Source organism: Hippocampus bargibanti, linkage group LG02 (assembly GCF_051943395.1).
Source record: "Hippocampus bargibanti isolate YZ-2025 linkage group LG02, ASM5194339v1, whole genome shotgun sequence".
NCBI classification, from domain to species: domain Eukaryota; kingdom Metazoa; phylum Chordata; class Actinopteri; order Syngnathiformes; family Syngnathidae; genus Hippocampus; species Hippocampus bargibanti.
In genome coordinates this window covers 2,228,803-2,241,538 of record NC_142735.1, presented here as the reverse complement: position 1 = coordinate 2,241,538, position 12,736 = coordinate 2,228,803, and the positions used below count along the sequence as shown (strand labels likewise).

At 38.9% G+C, this 12,736-nt stretch overlaps 2 protein-coding genes across 3 annotated transcripts in view; both read left to right on the top strand.

Annotated features, from left to right (window-relative positions):
* atp10b (ATPase phospholipid transporting 10B) overlaps nt 1-2,880 on the top strand; it is a 38,123-nt gene extending 35,243 nt beyond the window's left edge. For both annotated transcript variants that reach the window (XM_089020226.1, XM_089020218.1), the window contains one exon: nt 1,014-2,880. In XM_089020226.1, the coding sequence (XP_088876352.1) occupies nt 1,014-1,254 (241 nt within the window). In that variant the 3' untranslated portion in view covers nt 1,255-2,880. The remainder of the gene's footprint in view (nt 1-1,013) is intronic.
* Nucleotides 2,881-3,567: 687 nt separating this feature from the next.
* The window catches only part of atp7a (ATPase copper transporting alpha), a 29,663-nt gene continuing 20,494 nt past the window's right edge, over nt 3,568-12,736 (top strand). The window contains exons 1-3 of the mRNA XM_089020171.1: nt 3,568-3,810; nt 5,998-6,121; nt 11,601-12,069. Of these exons, the coding sequence (XP_088876297.1) occupies nt 6,002-6,121; nt 11,601-12,069 (589 nt within the window). The 5' untranslated portion in view covers nt 3,568-3,810; nt 5,998-6,001. The remainder of the gene's footprint in view (nt 3,811-5,997; nt 6,122-11,600; nt 12,070-12,736) is intronic.

Genomic DNA, 12,736 nt, shown 5'->3' with positions numbered 1-12,736 from the left:
AGGACAACCAACACCATTTTTTGTTTCCTAACTGACATCAGAAAAACGTTTTATAGCATCTAAAATACCCAAAACACGCAGGCTGATATTTTTTGTCAAATGCAAAACACCAATAAAAATGACTTAAAGTGTCCCAAAACTACTTCAAAATGACCTCGGAAATGGTGAGTTGCAGAAGGTCCCGCCTCCTTGTTCGTGACATCACGCCAAGACGTCTTGCCTTGCTCTAGAATCAAAACAATGTCTTCAGATTCGGAGAAGATGCTTTTTTTGTTACTCATCCAGTTATGAATATGATTCAAATAGTTCTGAAGAGGAAAGCATAAATGTTTGCAATCGATTAATGAAGTCCTTCCGCGTCAATTCTAGCCGTCTGGCCTCCAATTTAGCTCCCAGAATATGCACAAGATGGCGCCCAAGCTCCGTTGGAAATGGGCTGATTTGTGTCAACTAGTATCAAACAGTAGTCTTGGCGCAACGCACAACAATTCACCATCGCATTATTTATGTGTTTTCCTTCTAATTTCTCCATCAACACAAAATTTTCAGATCAAACAAAGTACCCAAAATGCATTGTGTGTCGCTTTCTCGGTCAGGGGCGTTCCTTCAGTGACGTCACGTCAGGAATCGTCCCCAATTCGAAAACAAGATTTCCTGAATATTCAGCGAGAGTCTTAAAACGTAAAATATAGCTATCTGCAGTGGAATCTTTGTAAAATACGCTCAGTAGAACTCATTTGAAGTGATTTTACAAATGATGGACACAACTTGTCCGGAGGTGTCGGTTGTCCTTTAAATATGAAAACACACGTCTAGAAGCAGCACAACAGGGGAAAAGTAATGAGAAAAAAAAAAGCTGAAAGAAAGATTCAGATATTTTTAGGCCAGCAGAGAAGGCTTTGCAATGTCTCTCAACGTGAGGATATTTCGAAGGAATGCCCTGATTTACATCAAAGTGCCGCATTTTTTTTTTCCACTGGCCTACTTTCTCACCACTGCACTCTCTCCCCCAGGTACACATATCACGTGATGAGGAACTCGATTAACCCTTCCCCGATTGTGCAAGGCAGGCATCTGGACCGCTTGGACGCATCCACAAAGGAGGCGTGGATCAAAGAATGGAGAGGTTACAGGGGTGGAGGGGAAGTCAAACGCTCCAAGCTCTCCACTCCACCCTCTCCTAGCAGTCCTCGGACTACGACTTCCCCTGATTTCTTTGGGAATGAAATCACACTGGAGTCATTTAATACATGAAAAGACGACAAATGCACAGTCATAAAATTTGGAGGATAAATTATTCTTATTTTTTAAACCTGGAAGCAGTGGAGCACTTCAACAAGGAGCACTTTCAGCAATCCCCTTTGACCTATGAATTGTAATTCAACCATTTATTTTTCATTCACTTGGTGCCACTGTGAACAACACATTAGCCAATTACATTCCTGATGGAAACATAGAGCGCATGTGGTAAAAACATGTCCGGGGAGGAAATATTGTCTTCCACGCTGTTTAATGACTCATGATGTCACTGCCTATATGATCAAATGAATTGTCTTACAGGCTGGTCCTACACTGTACATGATTTTTAAGATAATCACACAACAAAACGACAAATGCATTTTTACTATCTATTAGCTGTCTGGCTTGCTATCTAGCTGGCTATCTATTAACTGGCTATCTATCTGGTTATCTAGCTTGCTGTCTATTAGCTATCAGCTAGCTAGCTAACTTTCTATCTCTTTGAGTTATTCCGGGTTGAGTGAACGCTGGGGCGTGTGACTGCTGCTGCTCACCCACAGAAAAACGGATCCTGTGACTGTAAAAAAAAATGTCCGCATGGGACGAATAAAGGTTTTCTGATTCTGATTCTGAAAAAGTGACCTTGAGAGCTTTAAATGGTGCTTATAAATGAAATGTATTATTATTGTTACTATTATTATTATTATTATTGATGGCTATCTAGACAGGTAGCTAGCCAGCTAGATAGCTAAATTTTTTTATTATTATTATTATTATTAGCTAGCCAGCCAGTTAGCCAGCCTGCTAGCTAGCCAGCCGGCTAGACAACTAGCTAGACAGCTAGCTCGCCAGCCAGACAGCTAGTTAGCTAGCCATCTAGACAGCTACATGTATTATTATTATTATTATTACAATATTTTGAATGGTTCTGTGGTCGTAACTGGATGTGTGTGCGTGTTTTCAACTATCCCGAAGCACTGAGCTAAGAAATGGTTTATTCCTTGTCACACAGAAAGTCTTAAGGAAATTTAATGCTTTAACTGAAACCACCTATCATTTCTGTTTTAGCCCGCGCAGATGCAGTTCTATAAAATATTCTACAAGCTGCAGTTTAAGCACTGCTGCGCTCTAGTGTTGGACCAATACAATTGCACAAATGTTAAAGGGACACAGAAGATGGGAGACATGACATCAGGTTTTTAGGTGGACTTGATTTTAACCACTGCTGATTTACAGCCATTTAAAATGGTATCATCTTGAAATACATTTTCTTTTCTTTTCAGCTTGCCCTTCAGGGGTCGCCAAGTAGAACGGTTTCGATTGTGTTTGGGAATTTGTAGCATTTCCTAATGTTTCTGTGTTGCCAAATGTAACCACACCACATTCAGTGGATGAATGTCACACACGTGACAGTAAATAAAGCGATTAAAATAAAGAAACATGAAGGACATCAAAAAGAAGCATAGCTCCTTCCACATATTCCTACGCCACCTCACAAGTGAGTTCATTTCACGTTACTCTATTGGTTCCAGATTCGGAGAAGATGCTTTCTTGTTACTCATCAAGCGATGAATATGATTCAAATGGTTCTGAAGAGGAAAGCACAAATGTTTGCAATCGATTAAAGAAGTCATTCCGTGTCCTTTTGAGGCACCTGGACTGAAATGTAGCGTCCTAGAAAATGCACAATATGGCGCCCAAGCTCTGTTGGAAATGGGCTGATTTGTCTGCTGGGAATTTGTGTCAGCTCGTATCAAATAGTAGTCTTGGTGCAACACACAACGATTCACCATCGCGTTATTTATGTGTTTTCCTTCTAATTTCGCCATCAACACGATGTTTTCAAACCAAACAAAGTACCCAAAATGCATTGTGTGTCGCTTTCTCGGACAGGGGCGGTGTGACGTCACGTACAGGCTCGTCACCAACTCAAAAACAAGACTTTCTGAATATTCAGCGCGAGTCTTAAAACGTAAAATATAGCTATATGCGGTGGAATCTTTGTAAAATATGCTCAGTAGAAGTCATTTGAAGTGATTTTACAAATTATGGACACAACCTGTCCGGAGGCGTCAGTTGTCCTTTAAAATGTAATGTATTATTATGATTATTATGATTATATAAGAATAACAAAACAAATAAACACAGTACTTATCTCGTTTTTTGGAAGCAATTTCGTTCCAAACGAGGTCCTCGATACAAATTTTGTTGTGTCATCCTTACACATACAAAAAAAAAATGCTACTTCCAAATTCAATTCTCGGCGAGAGCCCAAAAGTGGTTGCCATGGCGTTCCTTAGTTAAGCTCCGCCCATTCCACGTGACGTCTCACGGCAGCAGAGACTCAGTCACGTCGTTTTGAGAGTACGAAAGAAAATCCCGCCCGGTTCTAGTTCTCTGACGGCTTTGTTACAAAACCAGTTATTGAGATTATAATTAAGTAACACTTTCTTTTCGCCAAACAATGCCGCGACGACTAGTCCGCAGTGTAGCACACAAAGACGGCTGACGACAAGAAGCAAGGTGGCTAATGCTACTACCGAAGTAGCTGACTGTCACTTTAATTTGAAGGTAAGAGCTCCCTCTTTCCAATTTCCCCCTATTTATTCCACTTATTTTCCCCTCGACAGTTCCTTCCACGAAAGACGGGCATGTTTTTATTCATTACTGCATACTCCTTAGTGTGGTACAACAGACGTTTTTTTTTTAGTTAAACCAAGCAAACCAGCAAATACTGTCCGTAGCTTTCCTGTTAGCTCAAACATCGATTGATCCAAAGCACACGACATTGAAAAAAAATCGCACGGCATGCCACCAAACACGCGTTTTACATCGAGGATCAATATAATGAATACTGGAAGAATAATCAGCGTATTGACAAGTTTACTTCGTCGTAAAATCCGGTCCTAATAGAAGCCACAACTTTTGTTGTCTTTGTGGCAACAGGTGGACACACCGGTATGTAAGGCTCCTTCCTACATTTTACATTTGGTGAAAAAAAGTCAATTTTGGAGTGACCCCAAACAATAGGGATGTGACAAAATAGTTCAATAATAATTCATCACGCATTTTCTAATCCCATATTAAAGTGCATTTAAATAGTTTTCAAATGATGTTAAGGTTAAAATATCCCATCAATCAGGCTCCATAAACAACCCAAACAAGCCATCTGTACATTTGATGTAAAAAGCTATCAACCCAGCTAAACAGAACATAATTGATGAGGAATTAGATAAAATTATCACAGAGAAAGCACCGACAATGGATCATTCCTCAAGATGGTGAAAGCAGAAGGTTACATTCCTCATCAAGTGTTTAATGCAGGGGTGTCAAAGTCATTTTTTGCCGCGTGCCACATTGTAGTTATGGTTTCCTCTCGAGGGCCGTTATGAATTTGGGGAACCCATTAGAATGTTTAAAAACCTTCAAATATTACATATAGAGCACACAGCAAATTAATGAATAACTCGTTTTCAAATCTGAAGTCAAGAATAATGACTTTTATTGTGGTTGACATCCAAAAATATGAAATTTTGGCTCAGATTTTAGCAATCATCATGGAATTTAACAAGTTTGAATTGCTTTCGCGGGCCGAAAAAAATGATGTGGCGGGCCGGATTTGGCCTGCGGGCCTTGACTTTGACACCTGTGACATAAGGTGACTGTGCTATTTACAATGTATGAGTCCATTTTTCTCCTTTTTTTTCCGCTCACGTGTGTTTATTAAGAAGCCTGACAGTAATTGCGAGGAACGAGCAACTGTATGTCTCTTTCTCTTGCTGAAAATATCATGTTAGTTATTTTTCTTTGTTACATTTGAAGGATGGCTACAGATAACTCATATATTCGTCAAGTTAATCCATTAGTTAAATGAAATTGCATGCTATACCGTTAGAGATCAGATTACCGGTACATGAAAATTACTCACAACCAATACGTCTGTATTGCTGAAGAAACCTTCTCACCGATACTCACAACCAACCAAGTACTTCTGTTCATAATCTGCCCTTCTCGTAGTACAGTGATACCTTAGTTTACGAACTTGTTCCCCAGAAAGTGTGTGTAAAGCGAAAAGTTCGTCTGCCAAACATTTATTTCCCATAAGAAACCATTAAAAATGAGAATAATCCGTTCCAGGTCCCCATAAAACACAATTTTCTACTAAATAAGCCTTAAAACTACACAAAATATACCTTGTTTTATGTATAATAAATGTGCTATTGTATTGTAATTAAAGAAATAAACTGTACTGTGTAATAAAGTCATTTTATTGACCTTTGTGATGGTAGTTGTTAATGGATGACGAACTTCCAGGTTGCTTCTTGATGATATTGATAGTCTTCTTGATGGTACTGGGACGCTAATTCACACAAACGCACACCGCGTTCGTCTTTTTCGACGATCTCCTTCTTCTTCTCGACCGTAATTTTCTTTTATGTCTTCTTCGGTTTAACACTAGCCTGTGGCGGGTTCTTTTTTGGTCCTATAATAGCAAAAGTACTCCACTCGATAGCAAACCACGTCTGCACTCAAAGGGGGTGTGGGGAAACTACTCCGCCAGCCACCGTGGCGCTGTTCGGTTTGGATCGTTAGCCGAAGACTAGTTCGTATGCCAAGATTATATTCTCGTGAATTTAATGTTCGTAAGGCGAAAAGTTTGTGAGCTAAAGCGTTCGTAAGCCGAGGTATCACTGTACATGAATGTTTGTGTGATAAATGTTGCCTGGTCCCACTTTGATTTTATTAATTTATTTTTAGAATCATGACACAAGAAGGCAACGTGTGTGAAGTCACCCTTGGTGTCGGGGGTATGACTTGTGGTTCCTGTGTCCAATCCATAGAGCAGCGCATTGGTTCTCTACCAGGGGTGATACACATAACGGTAATTATTATTTTTTTACATTTCACAAATTATTTCCTTTTTACGCATCATATCCAGTGATTGTAAAGTGTCCTTGAGAGTTTTGAAAGGCGCTTATAAATGAAATGTATTATTATTATTATCATATTTGCACTGTGTTGCAAAATCGTTCGCGTTGAAAACAGGATCTGAATCACACGATGTAGCAATTCTGTAAATCACAACACGTCGGTCTGCGTAAGCTCTCAGTCGTACAGGATTCGTCCATCGATGAAAAGGTTTCTTCAGCCGTCATCTGTACTTTTTTGAAGGTATCGGATGTTTCGCTCCTCGTCCGAGAAGCTTTGTCAGCGAACTAAAATTTGCTGGTAGCTCTACCCTACCATGTAGATTTAATCATACTGATGAGGCGATACCAGGGCGAATGGGGCAATCAAGGCCAGTCATAGAACCGTAATCAGTCAGAATCAGAATCAGAATCAGAATTAGAATCATCTTTATTGCCAAGTATGTAGAACACACAAGGAATTTGTTTCCGGTAGTGAATAATCATCTGCTACCCCCAACCTTAGAACAGGGACCTATCAATGCAGAGGTTTGGCACCGCCAACTATGGACATTAGAGATATATATAGGGTCAGAGCTACCAGCAAATTTTAGTTTTCTGACGAGGCTTCTCGGATGAGGAGCGAAACGTCCGACACCTTCAAAGAAGTACAGTACTTGCACACTGCAAGAATCCAGACTAGGGCGCGGAAAATCCTACTGGACCCTCCGCACCCTGCCCACCACCTTTTCCAGCTACTCCCCTCAGGCAGGCGCTACCGATGCATGCGCACCAAATCCAGCAGACATTTAAACAGCTTCTTCCCCCAAGCCATTAACTCTTTGAACTCTTTCAACAGTAGCCAAAATGGAACTGTATAGTGCCACTTAGCAGTTTTTTTGACAACGATACTAGTGCAGCGTGTTCTACCGGAAACAAATTCCTTGTGTGTCCTACATACTTGGCAATAAAGATGATTCTGATTCTGATTCTGATGACGGCTGAAGAAACCTTTTCATCTCAACACGTAAGGATTGAAATGTACTTTTGTATGAAACTAGTCAAAGATAAAAGTTGTGCCGTGCATTTTTTTTTTTTGTCGCCATGCCAACCTTAATTTTAGGTAATGTCAATATGCTGAGAAAGGGCAGTTTTTTTCTTTTTTTTTTGGTTTGTTTGCTTACCCCTCAGGCTGAGATTAAATAACAAAGATAATGCAATTGTGTGTTCTATATAAGAGCTCTGGCCTTTGCAAAACTGTGACAGCAGGTCGATACGGCACACCCAGAGGAAACACTTGCTTTTGTCTTTTTCTACAATTTAGTCTTTCAGTCCTCTGGTATATAGAAGTAGTAACGTCAGGCTTTACTTCTCATTTTTATAGGCAAAAAAAAAAAAAAAAACCAAGTCTCGTCCAAAGTTCAAAAACCACACATTGTTTGAGTCAAGTGATTCGTTCTGTGTGTCACATGTTTTTGCTTTCGGAATGAATACAGTAGAACAACAAGAGTCATCATGTTGTTAAAAGCATGTGGACCCAGTTCATAATCTTGACTTCATACTACTAAAATAATGGAACTCAAATAGGGTCCAATTTGAGCCTGAAAAATACTCACTGCAAATATAGATTTTGTATTCCAGTGTTTTTTTTTTTGGCGCAATCACGATAGAAACAGGAAATAAACTGTCATCTGAAAGATGTTTACATTTTGGAATAGTTAGGTTATGATAAGTCGCTTCCAATTCTGTTTTGTAGAAGGTATTTAAGCAGAAAAAGAACGCAAAAGAAATCATGGACATAAAAACAACCTAATTCCGAACCTTTAAAGGACAACCGACACCATTTTTTTTGTTTCCTAACTGACATCAGAAAAACGTTTTATAGCATCTAAAATACCCAAAACACGCAGGCTGATATTTTTAGTCAAATGCAAAACACCAATAAAAGTGACTTAGTGTCCCAAAACTACCACAAAATGAGCTTGAAAACTGGGGATTTTCAGAAAGTCCCGCCCCCTTGTTTGTGACATCACTATTGGTTACACACTGCCTTGCTCCAGAATCAAAACAATGGCTTCAGAGAGTTCAGATTCGGAGAAGATGCTTTGTTGTTACTCATCCAGTTATGAATATGATTCAAATAGTTCTGAAGAGGAAAGCATACATGTTTGCAATCGATTAAAGAAGTCCTTCCGTATCAATTCGAGCCGTCTGGACTCCAATGTAGCGCCCGGAAAATGCACAAGATGGCGCACAAGCTCATTTGGAAATGGGCTGATTTCTCCCGTGGGAATTTGTGTAAACTTACACCTTCTTTAAGCGTGTTACCGCAATTGGCTACGACACACGATTCACCATCGCGTTATTTATGTAGTTCTCCTTCTAATTTCGCGATCAACACGTTGTTTTCAGACGAAAAAAAGTACCCAAAATGCATTGTGTGTCGCTTTGTCGGTCAGGGGCGTTCCCTACGTGACGTCACTTCGGGGATCGTCATCAACTCGAAAACAGCGCGAGTCTTAAAACGTAAAATTAGCTATATGCGGTTGAATCTTTGTAAAATGCGCTGTGTAGAAGTCATTTGAAGTGATTTTACAAATTATGGACGCAACTTGTCCGGAGTTGTCGGTTATCCTTTAAATATGATAACTTCTTATTCGGTCTAATCTATCACAATCATAATCATAATAGAAAGAGGAAATAAACCATCTAAAAGATGGTAACATTTTGGAATAGTTAGGTTATGATAAATAGTTTAAAATTCTGTTTTGTGGAAGGTATTTAAGCAGCAAAAGAAATCATGGACATCAAAACAACCTAATTCTGAACCTATAAATGACCAAAAAAGTGGAAACTTATTAAAACGACATTGAACTTCCATGATGTTGCTTTGCATCATATTTCAAATTCTTATTTGTGAAGGAAATTGTAAAAAGCAGGTAACCAATAGTCGCTGAATGCTTTGAATATAAGCTTGCAAAGTGTGCTAAGCGCCAAGAAAAATAGCTAAAAATGTCTGCAAATTATTCAATTGAATTGAAATGCAGCGACATAGTGTGAGACCTCAATTTACGAACTTAATTGGTTCCCAGACAGAGTGTGTAAGGCGAAAAGTGTGTATCTCAAAAAAAAAAATTCCCATAGGAAACCATTAAAATGAGAATAATCTGTTCCCGGGTTTCCATAAAATATACTTTTCAACTAAATAAGCCTTAAAACTACACACAACATACCTTATTCTATGTATAATAAATGTGCTATTGTATTGTAATGAAAGAAATACACTGCATTGTATCATAAAGTCACTTTATTTACATTTGTGATGGTCATTTATGGCTTGATGCAATGGCGTTGGAGGTCGAAGGTCAAAGGGAATTGCTGTTTGGAAAGAGAGGCGCATTACATGAAGACTGTAATTAAAGAAATAAACTGTGCTGTAAAATAAAGTTTTATTTACCTTTTTGATGGTCGTTGATGGCTTATGGAAGGAGAGTCACCTTCCATAAGGACTGTTGGTAACTTAACCTCTGGTGCTGTTCGGTCGTGTGCTTCCGCCGAAGATCACTCCGCCAGCCATGGTGGGTGTGTATTATGAAAATAGTGCTTATTATAAGGTTTAATTTTCATAAATTTGACGTTTGTAAGATGAAAAGTTTGTAAGCTAAGGTGTTTGTAAGTTGACGTATGTTATTGTGGAGGGTGTGAATCAAGCTCTGGTCAGACCTCTGGCAATGTTTTTTTCCCTCCCACGACGGAGCAGCATTTGCCTTTTGTACAGCCGCCCTCACTTCTATTGCAGATAACTCGAGAGACAAAAAAGATTGGCATATAATTTTGGACAGCCACCCCTATTTCAAACTCAGATAACTCCAGACCCATATAACGTCGGAATTAACTTTTTTTTTCGAAAGAAAGAAGGGAGTCTAAGGTTTCTAACTCTGCATTGAATGTTTACGTTGTCCTATAACTCAATATTCTGTGGGTCCTGAAATTTGAGTGAAAATGACAAAAACCCTGGCACTGGAGTGGACACATACTGGATTTGCACACAGTCTGGCAGTATATGAGTTAAGTGTATAGATGAGTATGTCTGTGTAAGCTCTCATACGTACAGGAGTTTCTCTATCGATGAAAAGGTTTCTTCAGCCGGCATCTGTACTTATTTGAAGGTGTCGGATGTTTCGCTCCTGATCTGAAAAGCTTCGTCAGCGAACTGAAATTGTGCTGTTAGCTCTGGCCCTATATATATATATATGTATATATATATATATATATATATATATATATATATGTATATATATATATATATATATATATATATATATATATATATATGTATATATGTGTATGTATGTATATATATATATGTGTATGTATGTATATATATATATATATATATATATATATATATATATATATATATATATATATATATATATACATACATATATATATATATATATATATATATATATATATATATATATATATATATATATATATATATATATATATATATATATATATATATACACACACACACACACACATATATCCTAGTGGACAAAGGTGGCAGTGCCAGACCACATAGGCTTAGTCATGCTGATGAAGTGAATGGGGCAATCAGGGCCAGTTATAGAACATAATCAGACAAAACCAAAAAAGTAATCAGATTAGCTTCAGGGAGTTGTCCACTGCTACCCTCAACCTTAGAGCAGGGACCTATCAAAACAGGTCTGGCACCGCCACCTTTGTCCATTTGGGATATACAGTAAAGTCTCGTTATATCGATATCGGATATATCGATAGTCCCGGTTATATCGATACTATTTCTATGCACGCACGGAGAAAATTACATGCAAACAGGGTCGGATATATCGATAGTCCCGGTTATATCGATATTTTTTCGGACTCCCTTGAATATCGATATAACGAGACTTTACTGTATATAGTGCCAGAGCTACCAGCAAAATTTTAGTCCGCTGACGAAGCTTTTCGGATGAGGAGAAAAAACGTCTGACACCTTCAAATAAGTACAGATGATGGCTGAAGAAACCTTTTCATCCATTTATAGAGGAGTATTGATCAAGACCAGTTCTGATTGTAAATTAAATAATCTAATCTTTCATGTAGTACCGTGTTAGGGTAATGTTTTTTTTTGTTTCCTTTAACCTGCTTTGCACAATTAGCAGCGGTTAATGTCATTTAACTCAGATCGAAACGGGGTTGTTCTCAGCAACACCATGAGAGCAGTTTCCTCAATTTGCCTCTTCAAATTAGATTCAATCCAATTCTAATGTCACCACGTGTCACAAACTCGCCTTAGGCTCCTGCTGCCGATGAGGAAAAAGAATCTAATTGTCAAGTGTCCAAACCATTCAAGATATTATTCACAATATACCTATTTTTTTTTAATTGATTGTCTCACAAGGCATGTTTCTTCTTATTTTTTAGGTCTCTTTAGAGCAGGCCAATGCCACAGTCATTTTTAATGACAGCCAGCAGAGCGCAGCATCCCTATTGGAAGCCATTGATGACATGGGGTTTGAATCCAGTTTATCTACTTCCAATGAGGCCACACCCGTTTGCATCAATAGCCAGCTGGTCCCAACGTCAGGGCTTATACCTTCAACTGAGCAGGAGAAAGCATCTCAGATCCTGGAAGAGAGTTTGCCCGACGAACGCCTCGACGTCACCTTTGCCTCGTCTTTGACGCCCGCTCAGGAGCTCAATGAAGTCATGAGTCCCTCACCATCGAAGACCGACGCCCCTGTGCCAATAAACATGGCCGTGTCTCCATCACACGACACAGACGGCAGAGCGACACTCTTGAAGATGAGCATTCAAGGCATGACCAGTCATTCCTGTACCGCCATGATTGAAGGGAAGATCGGAAAATTGAAAGGGATTGAAAAGATCAAAGGTGATACCAAATTATTGATCGTATTGTGTTTTACAGCATTATCATTCCAGTTTGCAATGGTGCTTAACTAAATTCACTGCCATTCACAAATTTACTCGGGAATTGAAAATATGACATAGAACGCCATTCCCGAAATTGTTCGGTTTTTGTTTCTTCATGCTTGAGTGTCGATAAAGCGCTGGTCATGGCCTCTGGCAACGGTTTTTTTCTTTTCCACAACGGGGCAGCATTTCCCTTTTTTCCATATTAGCACTTTGTTCCAACTTCAGCTGTGGTTAAAGCGCTATATAAACCAATATGTATGTATTGCATTGTATTTTGGACAGCCGTCCTCAGTTCAAGCTCATATAACTCCAGACTCATATAATTTAGGAATTAATTATTTTTTTTCTGATGAAAGAGGAGAGTCTAATGATTCTAACACTGTATTGAATGTTTATGTAGTCCTAAAACTCAATCTTCTGTGGGTCCTGGAATTTGAGTGACAATGACAAAAATCCTGGCACTGGAGTGGACACATTTTTGCACATGGCTGGCAGTGAATGAGTTAACAGCACTTTGCCCGATTTAAGGACTTTCCAGGATGATGCGGTAGTACTATTGCTAATATACCCCAAAATGGCTGATATTAGCGCTTCTTTTGTCTCGTTTTTCAAAACAACTCAAA